Source organism: Nyctibius grandis, chromosome 4, assembly GCF_013368605.1.
Source record: "Nyctibius grandis isolate bNycGra1 chromosome 4, bNycGra1.pri, whole genome shotgun sequence".
Taxonomy (NCBI): Eukaryota; Metazoa; Chordata; class Aves; order Nyctibiiformes; family Nyctibiidae; genus Nyctibius; species Nyctibius grandis.
In genome coordinates this window covers 39,425,982-39,442,201 of record NC_090661.1, presented here as the reverse complement: position 1 = coordinate 39,442,201, position 16,220 = coordinate 39,425,982, and the positions used below count along the sequence as shown (strand labels likewise).

The window sequence follows — 16,220 nt, the reverse complement described above, 5'->3', positions numbered from 1 at the left end:
GGCCCACTCAGCCAGCCATCCTCAGTCCAGGAGGTTCCTCCAGTGCATTGATGATAACTTTCTGATGCAAATGGTGGATGAGCCAACTAGGAGAGGAGCGTTGCTGCATTTTATTCTCACTAACAAGGAGGGTCTGGTTGAAGCAGTGAAGGTTGAGGGCAGCCTTGGTTGTAGTGACCATGAGATGGTCGAGTTCAGGATCTCACGTGGCAGGAACAGAATAGCTAGCAGAATCACAATGCTGGACTTCAGGAGGGCCAACTTTGGCCTTTTCAAGCAATTGCTAGGGGAAATCCAATGGGACAGGGTACTAGAAGGTAAGGGGGCCCAAGATAGTTGGTTAGCATTCAAGGACTGCTTCTTCCAAGCTCAAGATCAGAGCATCCCAACAGGTAGGAAGTCAAGAAAGGGTACCCGGAGACCTGCATGGTTAAACAGGGTACTGCTGGGCAACCTCAAGTGAAAGAAGAGAGTGTACAGATCATGGAAGGAGGGGCTGGCCACTTGGGAGGAATATAAGTTTGTTGTCAGAGGATGTAGGGAGGCTCAGTTCTGGGGCCGGTGCTGTTCAATATCTTTATAGATGATCTAGACGTAGGGATTGAGTGTACCCTCAGCAAATTTGCAGATGACACCAAGCTGGGTGAGAGTGTCAATCTGCTGGAGGGTAGGAAGGCCCTACAGAGGGATCTGGACAGGTTAGATAGATGGGCCGAGACCAACGGCATGAGGTTCAACAAGAACAACTGCCAGGTCTTACACTTCGGCCACAACAACCCCATGCAGCGTTACAGGCTGGGGGAAGAGTGGTTAGAAAGCGGCCTGGCGGAGAGAGACCTGGGGGTGCTGATCAACAGCCAGCTAAACATGAGCCAGCAGTGTGCCCAGGTGGCCAAGAAGGCCAATGGCATCCTGGCCTCTATTAGGAATAGTGTAGCCAGCCGGTCTAGGGAAGTGATCGTCCCTCTGTACTCGGCACTGGTGAGGCCGCACCTTGAGTACTGTGTCCAGTTCTGGGCCACGCACTTCAAGAAAGATGTTGAGGTGTTGGAGCGAGTCCAGAGGAGGGCGACCAAGCTGGTGAAGGGTCTGGAGGGTCTGACCTATGAGGAACGGCTGAGGGAGCTGGGGTTGTTTAGCCTGGAGAAGAGGAGGCTCAGAGGTGACCTTATTGCAGTCTACAACTACCTGAAGGGAGGTTGTAGTGAAGTGGGAGTTGGCCTCTTCTCCCAGGCAACTAGTGATAGGACAAGAGGACATAGCCTCAAGCTTTGCCAGGGGAGGTTCAGGTTGGACATTAGGAAGAATTTCTTTTCAGAAAGGGTTATTAGACATTGGAACGGGCTGCCCAGGGAGGTGGTGGAGTCACCATCTCTGGATGTGTTTAAAAAAAGACTGGACATGGCACTTAGTGCCATGGTCTATTTGACAGGGTGGTGTCAGGGCAATGGTTGGACTCGATGATCCCAGAGGTCTCTTCCAACCTGGTTGATTCTGTGAGGCAACTAGGAAAGCTAAGGCCTCCTTGGAATTAAACCTTGCAAGAGAGGTCAAGGACAACAGAAAGGGCTTCTTCAAATACATTCCTGGTAAAACCAACACTAGAGGCAATGTAGGCCCACTGATGAATGAGGTGAGTGCATTGGAGACAGAGGAAAAAAAGAAGGCAGAGTTACTGAATGCTTTCTTTGCCTCTGTCTATACTGCTGGAGGCTGTCCTGAGGAGCCCCGGACTCCTGAGGCCCCAGAGGAAGTCAGGATAGAGGAGGAATCTGTCTTGGTAGATGAGGGCTGGGTCAGGGACCAGTTAAGCAATCTGGACATCCATAAATCCATGGGCCCTGATGGGATGCACCCGCGGGTGCTGAGGGAGCTGGCGGAAGTCATTGCTAGGCCACTCTCCATCATCTTTGCAAAGTCGTGGGGAACGGGAGAGGTGCCTGAGGACTGGAGGAAAGCAAATGTCACTGCAGTCTTCAAAAAGGGCAGGAAGGAGGACCCGGGTAACTAGAGACCAGTCAGCCTCATCTCCATCGCTGGAAAGGTAATGGAACAACTTGTCCTTGGTGCTGTCTCTAGGCACATCAAGGATAGGATCATTAGGGGCAGTCAACATGGCTTCACCAAGGGGAAGTCATGCTTAACCAACTTGATAGCCTTTTATGAGGACATAACCCGGTGGATAGATGATGGTAAAGCAGTGGATGTGGTCTATGTTGATTTCAGTAAAGCATTTGACACAGTCTCCCACAGCATCGTTGCAGCTAAACTGAGGAAGTGTGGTCTGGCTGATCGGGTAGTGAGGTGGATTGTGAACTGGCTGAAGGAAAGAAGCCAGAGAGTGGTGGTCAATGGGACAGAGTCCAGTTGGGGGCCTGTATCTAGTGGAGTCCCTCAAGGGTCAGTACTGGGACCAGTTCTATTCAATATATTCATTAATGTCTTGGATGAGGGAATAGAGTGCACTGTCAGCAAGTTCGCTGATGACACAAAACTGGGAGGAGTGGCTGACACACCAGAAGGCTGTGCTGCCATTCAGAGAGACCTAGACAGGCTGGAGAGTTGGTCGGGGAGAAATTTAACAAAATATAACAAGGGTAAGTGTAGAGTCCTGCATCTGAGCAAGAACAACCCCATGTACCAGTAGAGAAGTTGGGGACAGACCTGTTGGAGAGCTGCGTAGGGGAAAGGGACCTGGGGGTCCTAGTGGACAGCAGGATGACCATGAGCCAGCAATGTGCCCTTGTGGCCAAGAAGGCCAAATGGCATCCTGGGGTGTATTAGAAGGGGTGTGGGTTAGTAGGTCAAGAGAGGTTCTCCTCCCCCTCTACTCTGCCCTGGTGAGGCCGCATTTGGAATATTGTGTCCAGTTCTGGGCCCCTCAGTTCAAGAAGGACAGGGAACTGCTAGAGAGATTCCAGCGCAGAGCCACGAAGATGATTAAGAGAGTGGAACATCTCCCTTATGAGGAGAGGCTAAGAGAGTGGAACATCTCCCTTATGAGGAGAGGCGGAGGGAGCTGTGTCTCTTTAGCTTGGAGAAGAGGAGACTGAGGGGTGACCTCATTAATGTTTATAAATATGTAAAGGGCAAGTGTCATGAGGATGGAGCCAGGCTCTTCTCAGTGACATCCCTTGACAGGACAAGGGGCAATGGGTGCAAGCTGGAACACAGGAGGTTCCACATAAATATGAGGAAAAACTTCTTTACAGTGAGGGTAACTGAACACTGGAACAGGCTGCCCAGAGAGGTTGTGGAGTCTCCTTCTCTGGAGTCCTGCAAAACCCGCCTGGACGTGTTTCTGTGTGATATGGTCTAGGTAATCCTGCTCCGGCAGGGGGATTGGAGTAGATGATCTTTCAAGGTCCCTTCCAATCCCTAACATTCTGTGATTTTGTAATACATGCAAACCCTGTGTTGGCAGGATCTAGAATCTGGAAGGGGTCATGATAATTGAGCAGTAAAAGGTGATTCTTACAGACATTTCTTAAAAAATTGTGTGTACTTTGAAAGCAAATGCTCAGTGATACCTATGTTATCCCTTTCCACCTCTGGGATTGTTTTGTTACTCTGAAATGCAGGGAATTTTCTAAAATTACTTTGTCGTCTTTCCCCTGTCTTTGTGTTGTATCAGTAAGTGCTTGATTTACAGTTGATAATGGCATTGATAACTTCTAAAGAATTTAATGTTGTTTTCTTCCAGGTTCAATGTGTTAGTTGTTTGAGATGCAATGTCCAAGGAAGTTAGTGAGGTGTCAGGAAGCATAACCCAGGCAAAGTGGGAGTGGAGATAAAGAAAAGAGCTGTAGTTCTATCTGCAGCTAGTGTATACTGCTGACAGTACAATTTATGTATAAAATTAGGTGGATACTACCATATCCGGTTCAACCAAGTCTTATATCTGATATACAGTGTCTACATTTGTTTAGAATGTTATTAAAGTTATTACACAGTTGGTTAAGTGTCTGTTGTGCCTGACCTGCTGTTGGATTGTGTTTGAACTTGGTTATTAGTGTTCCGCAGGAGTGCTAACAGGGATAATCACACACTTACAAGGTGAGGGGTTTTTTAGATGAGACACTTGTATTTATTGTGCTAGGAAACTTTGACCTCTTATTCATATAAATGTTTTGATGCACTCGAGGAGAACAGAAGTTTACATTTTCCCAGCAGTAATTCCTAGTCACGAGAATACTGGACCACTACTGCACCCAAATACTTGGTTATTCAGTATACTTTTTACAAGGGCATGTGGTGACAGGGGAAGAGGGAATGGTTTTAAACTGCAGGAGGGTAGATTTAGATGAGATATTAGGAAGAAATTCTTTACTGTGAGTGTGGTGAGACACTGGAACAGGTTGCCCAGAGAAGCTGTGGATGCCCCCTCCCTGGCAGTGTTTAAGGCCAGACTGGATGAGGCTTTGAGCAACCTGGTCTAGAGGAAAGGTTTCCCTGCCAGTGGCAGGGGAGTTGGAACTAGATGATCTTTAAGGTCCCTTCCAACCCAAACCATTCTATGATTCTATGATACTGTCTGGAAAATCTTCCTTTGAAGACTGAAAGATGGTTATCCTGTAAGGTCCTGCTATTCCGATTCCTTTTGACTGTAATTTCAGAACTGTTTACTTTCAGTTGTAGATGGCATATAAACACCAAAAAAAAACAAACCCCAAGCCCTAAATCCTGTTATCTAGAACCTCCATCTGTGATGATAAACAATACTGTATCTGTGGTCCCATAATGTTAAATCATTCATTAGCAAGATCTCTTATGTAATCTGTAACCTCAGTCTACAGATTAGCACTGTTTATCATAATGCAGTAATAAAATCTAATTTCCTACTCATGCATTGCTGTATTTTTTAACTCTACAGGGTCATCCACATGATAATCACTCTTGGCCGTGTCTCGTCTGTATTATGTATTCCACAGGATCTCTGCTGGAAACACTTGTGTAAGCTTTCAAGGTGCAGCTGCTTCTTATGTTATTAAATCATTTTCAGTGTGTATTCTTTATAGAAGGATAAATATAAATAGGTTAAATAACAGTGGCAAAATAATTTACTGCAGTTTGGGGCTATACAACTGCAATTTGTGTAGTATTGTGCAGTATGTTAAATTTTATAGTTCAACATCATGAATATACCAAGAATCCACTCTGAATTTGCTGTATAATTTCTAAAATTAAACTTCAGGCTGAGCTTTGTAGGATGGTAGAATGAATTAGTAGAAGGCTGTGATTCCTATTAAAGCTAACTGATTAGTATACTATATTGGCAAAAGAAAGCCCTCAGAGTGACGTTAATCTGAGGACAATGGTGGTAGATACAGTGTGAAATTCTGATTAAAAATCAATCATTAAAAACCCCATAAATATCTTTAGTACTAGGTATTAGGATTTATTATTTGTTCATGGAAAATTTTCTAAACAAAAGAGCCACGCCCCTACAAAACTCTACCTGTGATACTGTGCATTTTCTAATCCTTGAGATAGGACCCTTTCTGAGAATGATTCAGCACAAAAATTGGTCTACACCGTGTATGTGAAAGGCTAAGGAATGATTGGAACTTTAAGTAGATATTGAGATGGTTGATTTTTCCCCAACAGCTACAAGCAGGGGAGGGGAAAGTAACTCAGCCAAGTCTCAGGTTTTTTTTTCACTCCAGGTACTTGAACTAGCTGATGTCATTCCAGGCCATGGGCTTTTGAATCCATGTTTATTTGCTCCATTGAGAGAAGTACATGCAGCTCTGATAGTTCTTTATCTTTCTCAGTGAAGGAGTACTTGAGTGAGATTTTTGTGGTAGTGAAGATGACTCCAGGCAATCTTAAGTAGAATTCCCGTGTTTCTACATGGGATTTCCAGACAAATATGTATGAAAGCACATGCATTGCAAGTCCTGAAGTGTTAGATGAACTGCAAGTACACAATCAGTGCACACACTGTACAGATGTTTCTCAGGATCCTGGTATGTTGTTTAGGGAAGACTTCCAGGTGGAAAGAGAGGAGGATGTATCTGAGGAAATGTGAACATAGGGCAGGTCTGTTTCTTAGGTCTGTTTTATTTTCAGCTTTCTGGACATTGACTTCCTTTATAAACAAAGTTTTGAAATAATAGCCTTGTTTGATAATGTTAAAATAATTGATCTGCAATAGATGACAGAGACTTTTGCAGAATTTTTTAAAAGCTTATTGTACTCATATATTGTGTGTTAGGATTTGGGGACCAAGTGCGAATCAGGCTGGATTATTATGTTTTTAATTTGATTTTCCAGGTTAGAACATTTTATCATTTTACCCCAATTTGTCATCAAATGCATCTAGTGGATCCTCTTTCTGCATATGTGAAATACAGTATCTTAAGCAACTTCGTAAAGCCGTGTTTTCCCATTCCTATCTGAACAGGAATATCCCTAGGAATGACCCAGAGAACTTGCCACAGCATTGATATAGGTATATCCTGAACTGTTTACATGTTTTTAGCTGTAATGATTTTGGTGAGTTTAGGGTTAGGGTATATCCAGTGGTGCTTGTTGTTCTGATGGTTATAAGGCTTTAATTATCGATTTCATTTTGTAACAGTTCCTAACAGTTCAATGTTTGCAACAGTTATGACTGAGTCCTAACTGGCAGTGCTGCCACAGGAAGGCATACTTTAATGCTCTATTGTCAGTGCTTTTGTTAAAGAGAGTAGTTTTCTGGCTAATCTAGCAGTAAAATGTTGCACCTGAACAAAAATCACATGTTGTTTATTTTAATAATAGCACATTGTTGTTATATCGGTGGCTGAATTGGAGAGTAGGTAAGATCCCAAGGCAGTAAGGGTTATTCACCAATTGCATTTATGAAAATAAAGGCATTGAGTTCTTTCAGGAAATGTGCTTGACGATAGCTCCAAACTTGACTATTCGCTGAAATAAATGGTCCCCTCTTCTAATCTCATATATTAAGATGTCATAATTTCAGATTAAGTCATTGGGTGAAATATTTAAATGAATTAAATGCTGCAAGATACAGTTCAAGTCATATGTACTAGCTTGAAAAGTATAATAGGAAAAACAGGTCAAGAAACTGTTTTAAACTAGTCAGTAGGGTCTGTTTCCTTCATGTAAGTGAATTACTGTGGTTTAATTTTTGACTGTTTCATGGCTTCTTTCTCAAGCTGCAGAGTTTTGGTTGTTTTTACTTTTCTGTCTTGAAATAGTTTGAACTAAACATTAAATCAACAGGAAGGCCATAGCTTGAACCAGAACTTAGAAAACATAGATTAAAGATTGTGTTTCTCCTATCTTGTCTCACCTTCCTGTAGCATAGGTCACAGAATACTGCCCAGCAAATTGAGGTTGAATTGGTATTTAGTCAGCTCGTATCCAGTGTAACTGGGTGTCTCCTTCTCTGGAGTCTCCTTCTCTGGAGTCTCCTTCTCTGGAGTCTCCTTCTCTGGAGACATTCAAAACCCACCTGGATGCGTTCCTGTGTGACATGATCTAGGTAATCCTGCTCTGGCAGGGGGATTGGACTAGATGATCTTTCGAGATCCCTTCCAATCCCTAACATTCTGTGATTCTGTGTAACAGAGGACTGACACAGTCCATGAAAGACAAGGAATTAGCACAGTAATGTATTGGGGGATGTGTCAGAATGGGGGGGGGGGGGGGGGGGGAAACAAACAAACAAAAACCACACAAATCCCCAAACAAAAATGAAAACCCCAAACCAGCCACAGGTCTGAAAGGAGTCTGCAAAGCAGACTAAGCAGTATAAGTCTTCACTCTTAACATGTTGGTGGCAGTTTAGGGAGTTGCCATTCTTTCCCTCTCTCATGGCCCTGCAGTTTGTGTGGTCATATACTGAGGTCAGGAACTGATTCAACTGAAAAATATTTTTCTTTTCCTGTGTTCTTTTTCAGCCTTCTCACTTTGCAGTCTGGTTCTTTCTGTGACTGTGAAACGCATTGCATGGAACATAGTGAAAACGAAGGCTATGGGAGGAGGTAGCCTATAGCAGTACCTGATTTAAGCCATAGAGGTACCAAGCTTCTAACCATAGTCTGTGCTGTCTCTGCACTGCAGCTCTTCACAGAATCACATAATGTTAGGGATTGGAAGGGATCTCAAAAGATCATCTAGTCCAATCCCCCTGCCGGAGCAGGATTACCTAGATCATGTCACACAGGAACATGTCCAGGCGGGTTTTGCAGGACTCCAGAGAAGGAGACTCCACAACCTCTCTGGGCAGCCTGTTCCAGTGTTCAGTTACCCTCACCGTAAAGAAGTTTTTCCTCATATTTATGTGGAACCTCCTGTGTTCCAGCTTGCACCCATTGCCCCTTGTCCTGTCAATGGATGTCACTGAGAAGAGCCTGGCTCCATCCTCATGACACTTACCCTTTACATATTTATAAACATTAATGAGGTCACCCCTCAGTCTCCTCTTCTCCAAGCTAAAGAGACCCAGCTCCCTCAGCCTCTCCTCATAAGGGAGATGTTCCACTCCCTTAATCATCTTCGTGGCTCTGCGCTGGACTCTCTCTAGCAGTTCCCTGTCCTTCTTGAAGTGAGGGGCCCAGAACTGGACACAATATTCCAGATGCGGCCTCACCAGGGCAGAGTAGAGGGGGAGGAGAACCTCTCTTGACCTACTAACCACACCCCTTCTAATACACCCCAGGATGCCATTGGCCTTCTTGGCCACAAGGGCACATTGCTGGCTCATGGTCATCCTGCTGTCCACTAGGACCCCCAGTTCCCTTTCCCCTACGCTGGTCTCCAACAGGTCTGTCCCCAACTTCTACTGGTACCTGGGGTTGTTCTTGCCCAGATGCAGGACTCTACACTTACCCTTGTTATATTTTGTTAAGTTTCTCCCTGCCCAACTCTCCAGCCTGTCTAGGTCTCTCTGAATGGCAGCACAGCCTTCTGGTGTGTCAGCCACTCCTCCCAGTTTTGTGTCATCAGCGAACTTGCTGACAGTGCACTCTGTTCCCTCACCCAAGTCATTAATGAATATATTGAATAGTACTGGTCCCAGTACCGACCCTTGAGGGACTCCACTAGATACAGGCCTCCAGCTGGTTTGGTGATGGTACAAATCCTCAACAAACCAATTCCATGCGTTTGTGCAAAGCTGTATTTGAGCTTAACGAGATCAAGTGAGATTTTCATAAACAAGTTATGCATTTATTGAAAGTTAAATAAAAATACTGTGTGTAAATAATCAAAATGGAACAAAGTGAAATTCACGAGGCTGAGGTGTTATGAAAGGGTTTTCCTAAGCAGTAGTTACTACTGTTACCTTAATACTTACTTCAGATGTGCTTTTTATCCAAAGACTAGAACAGTAGTTTGCATAGCCTCTCCCTGAGGCTAGGTATACTAGGATATGCGTTCAGAGGAAGGTAAGGCACACAACAGCCCATTACATAAAGGAGATGTTAGCAAGCTGCTCAGCATTCTCAGTCACAGAATGGCAGCTCACAATGCAAGTAAGTGTTCCAGCTCGGTCATCCAAGCCTCTCAAAGATGGCCGTTTGTGTCCCATTGTAAAGGTGATATCTGTCTTATAGGCATTTATCCCTACCGGATTTATGAGAAATGTATGATTTATTTCTTCGGACTATTGTTCTTTATTTGACACTGATTGAAGACTTAGTATCAGCATTGTAGATGGTCTCAAATCTTCATTTTAATATTTATTGCAATGAATTAAGTAACTTAATATTATATTTATTGCAAAAGTAGCTGTATAGTATCTGCATCCTCATCTTTCTCAGAAGTTTTTTTCTGATTTGCAGTATCAGGTGATTTGGGGAAAATGTATGGCATTATTAGTTTTCCTGTCACATTCTAATCTTTTTGAGTATCTCATGGTGGGATATAAGTAAAGAACTGCTTCCTTCTTAAGCAAAAGTTTTCCATCAGATAGCATCCCTTTTCCTGGGTTTTTATGCAAGTATAATGCTAATGTGTGTGTGCTCCATGGGTAGGAAAGAAAGCTATGTAGCTTGAAGGTCTTTTATTACTGCATGGATGACCTTTTTGCAAGGTCTGTTTAATATAAAATTAATAGCTCTTTTGACTGGATAATTTGACAAACACAGAATGGTGGAAAAGTTTCTGCCCCTTCTTTAGATCACTCTTTAAATGCTTAATGTGTGTGGGTGATGTAGCTGTGAAGCATCACTTGGCTGATGATGCATTTCAGCTCTACTTAAGAGAAATTGATGTAGTTCAATTACTTACTTTAAAGTAATCTGATCCTAGTTATTTTCTTACAATCTTGCTGGTTTTATTCAATACCTGTTATTCTGGGAATGATCTGGCCTAATTCAGCACATAAAATACAACTGAATCAGACATTCCTTTAGAATATAATTAAAACCAAGTGGCCTTACTATTCCTGTGGTATTGTCTAGTAATCTTTGAGCATTTGTAGGCTATTGGGAATCTTCTTTAACCAGGCTGTTCATCAGTACTGTACTTGCTGGTATGTTCATGCTATTGAGTTTGACTAGGGAGAGTGAGACATTAAGATAAAACCCTTTGAATGGGATAGGGCTGCTCTGCTTCCTTCCCCTGTAATTTTAGTCCTTGCATCCTTTCAATCTGAATGCCTTTGCTTTCTTTCCCTGATGTTGTAGTTTCTATAGCTATTCTGGATCACATTCAACTTCTTGTGTTGGCAGTCTTTGTAATTATACTGCATTCAGGAAATCTCTGTCAAGGCTAAATTGACTTCTGAAGAGCCTCTTGAAGGCCTCATTACCATCAATTTCTGTCCTGACATGCTAACGGGGACACATCTCCGCACTTGTAGCAGTACCAAGGAATTAAGTGCTTGAATACCTGTCCCTATGCAGTATGTATTTTCTAGGATAGTGCTTATTTCTTTTAATTTCAAATAGCATATTCTTCACAGCTGTGATGGAGTAGGTCTGTGGAAACCTGGAACTGGAATGCAGATGTATTTGCTTTAGAACTGTGAAACCAACTGATGCAGCATCCTACTGCTTGTACATAGGTCTCTCTAGCTGGCAAAAACATTTTTAGTTTCATAGGTAATCTTGTGGATTTAAGATTCTAGTTCATGTAAGAGCAAACTGTTTCAGTATTCTCAGACTTGGGAGAAGGACAGAAGGGTTCAGTGACTGTCTCTCACCAGTGCCATGGGAGATTTTACCAACAAATGTTATAAACAGCTGTTGCAGTAGTTAGGCAGGTCAGGTGATAGGTACTAATTACTGTATCCCAGTGATTCCCAGATGCTCTGATGTCCCATTTATCATTTCATCAACAGAGTCTGAGTTCTGAAAGAAAAGTTGTTGCTTCCTGAAAAGCCCGTAACAGAAAAAGTGCTAGGCAGGGAAGAACTCAAACAGGAATGCTGCAACGGTTTCTAATGCATAATTTTAATATTAAACTCTCTTGATTTCTCAAATGGTAAAGTGAAAAGATGGAAGGGGGGAATTAAACCCCTTAAAGTGAGGGATTCTATTTCTTGATATCTTATTTATTTATTCATGGAGGGGGAAGCAAAGTAACTTTGGTTTTAGTAAAGCATGTTACCTAGCAGCAGAATGCTGCTCTGAGCAAACATAAACTGAAACAGTAGTGTTTGCAGCAGATCACTAACTAGGAATAATTACTAGATGGAAAAGGTAATGGAAATAGACATCTGTGAAACAATGAAACACTTCTCATTACGAGAATTAGCCTGTAGGGTGAGGTGGTTCCCCTCCCCCTTTTTTTCCCCCCCTTTTAAGATGCTGTGCCTAACTGCTACTATTAATGTGTACTTATGTAATTAATCTAATGAATGCTGGTGAATTTTTTAAACTTGTGTTTCTAGGAGATTTCTGTGGTGTTATTTTCTCTTAAACTTCAGTCTGAAGCAGCTTAAATAATATAATGGCTTTATTACTACTTTTTTCTTTTCCATTTTCATTTTTTTACAAAGGCTTGGGACTCAGAAATTTCTGACTGATTTTCCAACTTAGTTTCAGTGAGAGGCAGGGTCAGACCTGCAGGAATTATGGTAGCTGTTGACAATATGCTATTATTGTAAGTTCTTCAAAGTTGTGAAAGTGAATCTTTATGCTGTGAAGCAAACAGTGTGTGGTTTGGGTTTTTTTTATGTGAAACTGAAAACTCAACTTAAATGCTCAGAGAACTTCTTTAAGTACCCAGGTTTTTGCATTTTCGTTTCAAACACTTTTTACATTTTAGTTCTGTTTCCAGCTTATAACACTATTCTGACATTTAAATTTATGTACTCAACCAGGTTCTATTATGTAAAATAAAGCTTTGTTGAATAGGGTTTGTGTTTGCAGGGGCTGATCTGTGAAAATTAATTTTTTTTTCTTACTGTTTCTGTGGCAAAAGTGATTTTTTTTTTCCTTTTTTTTTTGTTTTTCTTCCCTGTAATGGAAATTCTTTAGCAATAATTCTGTCTAACTTTTTTCATTTCAAAGGAATTTAATAAAGACTGTCTGACTTTTCTGGAAGGAAAAGGTATGGAAGCACACTGTACCTCCTTGGTGGATGGAGGAGGACAGAGATAGAAGCTAGCTATAGATGCACCATGCACCATGCTTGACTTGCTTTGAATTACCTCAGTCTCCTCAAAATGTGTGCTTACCTGAAGAAAACAAAATATTTACGTGATTCATTGGTTAGAGCTTTTTTTTGTACAAAAATTGATTCCTAGCATTAGAGAACCAACTGCAAATTGTAAACCACAGTAATAAAACAGGTCTTGATACAGTGTAGTGAGTTCTTCCAGGCTGAACAAATCAAAGCAGTTATTTATTACTGAAGCAGGACAAGTTTGACACTGCGTGGTTGAAATCTTCCTCAATTTATACAGCCAACAAAAAAATATTAGCCTTAGGCCATGTGTATAAGACAGTGGCTTGGAACTGTTTTCCTACTGAAACATCAGCCAAAGACGTGGAGTTCTGTTATAGTTATCTCTTGATGACTGGGGACAGCTGGCTGCGAAATGGCACAGAAGAGAACCATTCAGGGAAAACTGGTTGTGCCAAAGCTTCTTGTTGTGCTCTCCTTTTATCTTGACTTAAGAAGGTTGTCATGCCATTGTCGCAGGGCTCTGATAAGAAAGGGAAGTGTTACAAGTCTGAACTCTGCAGACAGTAGTGGTGTGTAATACAAATGTGCAGTTCAGTTAAGCACTGAGAAACAGTGATATATGGGCTGCAATCCCAGCAACACTTCCTGAAACTGTGTATAGCTGAGTCCAGTAAATAATCTTTGATTAGAAATAAGAGACTTTCACTTGCTTACACCAGTATGCTTTAGACTTTTACAGTATTCTTTTCACTGCTCGGCATCTTGCTTTAACCAAGTCCTTTAGCATTTGAGTCCTTTAAGGACTTCACAGAAGGCAGCTGAGAAAGAATTCTCGCGGTATTTTTCCCCCCCCCTCAAAGTCAACTAAGCGTTTGGCAACTTGCAAAGAAACATATGATTCAGTAGATTTTGATTTTCTTCTATAGTGGGTTTTGATTGAATATCTTAGTGCTTGTCTCTAAGGAAGAGTTAGTTTGTCTATGACTGGCTAGTCTGCAACAGAGATACTGAGAAGGATCCATCTAACCCCATTTTCTTTGATATTGGCTAATAATGAGTACTTGGAGACGGAGGATAAGGGCGAACACAAATCAATATACTCACTAATATATTTTCTAGCTACTTCCTAAATTAGACTTACTGAACCTGATGGTGGATCTTAATTTTTTATCTACTTAATTTTTTTGAGAATCCTTTTTTGCAAGCTTGTCTAATCAGCGTTTAAACTTATCTAGGTTTTCTAGTGTTTTGTTTCAATAGTTACATGGTTTAATTTTGAATTGCATGTGTTTCCATTTTTGATTCACTTAATTTAATGCCTTGTAGTTATTGTGAGGAATTGTGGGGGAAAAACTGAATATTTATTCCCTATTCATCATCGTTATGCCGTTCTTGAAGTTAGGACTTACATTATACTCCTCCCCTGCCTTCAACGTTCCCAGCGTTCAGCTTTCTTTTTCTAGATTGAAAAATTATATTTTTATTTTCTCATTGCAAAATTTCCCTGCACAATCTTTGATCATTCTTGTTATTTTACTCTGTATTGCCTCTAGGTTTACTTTATCTTGTACGGAAGGCAAGTACATCTATTGGACAGTACTACTGAACACATACATGAGTATCTAAATTATGTTGTAAATATCTTAATGTAGAATCTATTTAAATCAAATTATATTATTTAGAATATAGAAATATGTACTGTGTTATAATAAAAGACATGTAATGAGGAAAATAGTATTACTCTTGTGAGTTGGAATTTAACCTTGTTGTAATAATGACCTATGTAATTTAAGATAACGTATTTGTCAGGTCATGGTTATTTAATCTTTTCTCCATTTTGTATTTCTCTTTCCTTTTTCCTATCAGATAATAATATATTTTGTTGAAATGGTCAGTGATTCCTCTTAAAATTAATGATAGCAGAGTCTTTACAAACCTTTTGTGTCATTTATTTGGGTTGGTATTTCTGGTTTTGCTTCTAAACTGGAACTTTTTGAGTGGAGTTATATTGATTCATTGCTGTGGTACTAATAATGTCTTGTCCAGGGAGATTCAGCAGGATAGCGAACGTCCAAGCTAGAAAAATCACTTCTGAGTCTGTAAAATTGTCTCTGCATGAGAAAAAGCTATTATATAAGAATGTTAGTTAAGATAAGGGTTTTTTTTAAATCTAGATGAGAGTGGTCTTAATAAAGTTGCACAGAGAAAAGAATGCTCTGATTGAGGTTAGACAGTCCTAATAAATTCTTTAGCCATGGGGGGAGGGGGGACGAGAGTGTAAATAAATAAATTTTAAATTCTCGGTATTCAGAAAGAACTTTAAAGAATATTATACTGAGAATATGGAAGATGATGTGTTTCGAGAAGATATCAGATGTGTTTTGCCTAATTCTTGGCATAATTTCAAAAGCCTATTTCCTGGCTAAAAATGCAAAAATAAACCCTGTCTAAATAGAGGTGGTTGGGGTAAGGGGGAGTACAGTCTAAAATCTCTTTATTAGAAGTAACCATTCTGTGGCTTTCATATGAAGTAGCTATTCTCTACAATAAGTCCTGGTTCAAATCTTTAAGTGGCATTTAGACATTAAAAAACTCTAGAAATAGATTCTTATGGAAAATGTTTTCTGCTTGTAATGCTTACATTTATTTACTAAGTGTCCTGTTACAGTGTTCTCCAGGACTTTTTTCTTTTTTAAATATGAGCATTCTTAATAAATACAAGAAACAACCAGCCGGAACTGCTAGTGGTACTGAAGTTGCTTCTCTTCTTGCTTTGACAGAACTTTGTTGTTGTCCTCTTGCTTATTAAATCTGTAAAACAGCTGATCTTAAATCCTCAGTGTGGACCATCATCAAAGCATTTGTATTGATTTGCATCAGCTGATGAGTGGACTTAAAGGCCATGTGTTTAAATTGAGGTTGGACTGGGACTTAAGCCCCCTTGACAGCCTATTGACCAACTGGACAGACTGCGTAATATACCAGTCCATGGAGGAGGACTTTTGTCTTCAGTAAGTGATAAAGTTCTCAGTAAAATAGGGTGTCTTTTGGTAAGTCACTTTTGCTTTTAATAGATTGCTAGTGATATACCAAAAGTTTATCATTTCACAATACTGTAGTTCTTTAAAGTAAATTTGAATTAAGACTGCCATATTGTTTTTGTGGATTTATAAAAGTTTTATTCACTAAAATGAATACTTTTGAGGGGTCATTTTGGTAATGTAAGTCACTTTACATCACTAGACAAGCTGTTGAAGCTTGAGTTTAGTGACAAAACCTGGTACTTTTAAAGAGGATTAGTTTCTTCGGGAATTTTCACCCTCGTTTTCTTGGTCAATTCTCATCATACAATTTCTGAATGTTATATTAAAAATGTAGCTATGCTTGTCATCGATCTGTAAGTGTACCGCTTTTTTTCATGCTTTTAAACTAATAAGTCAGTACCTGTAAATTAAGTTCTGAATTTTAGGACTTAAGTCCTTGGTTCATCTTGATATCACATGGCAAATGTAATTTCAAAGGATGTTGTGCAGTAACTTTTTTTCTTACATAAACTTAATATCTCTGTCATTGGTTTACAAGGAAATCTTTCCTAATCTGCAATGAAAATATGTAGTGTTAGTACTAGGAGG

General features: G+C 40.6%; 1 protein-coding gene across 5 annotated transcripts in view; it reads left to right on the top strand.

Moving 5' to 3' along the window:
- The window catches only part of STXBP6 (syntaxin binding protein 6), a 161,886-nt gene that overhangs the window by 62,045 nt on the left and 83,621 nt on the right, over positions 1-16,220 (top strand). The window contains exon 1 of one of the 5 annotated variants that reach the window (XM_068398398.1): positions 15,535-15,599. The exons of the other annotated variants lie outside the window; for them this stretch is intronic. Within the exon in view, the coding sequence (XP_068254499.1) occupies position 15,599 (1 nt within the window). The 5' untranslated portion in view covers positions 15,535-15,598. Of the gene's footprint in view, positions 1-15,534; positions 15,600-16,220 lie in introns of those variants that run through there. 5 annotated transcript variants of the gene reach the window in all.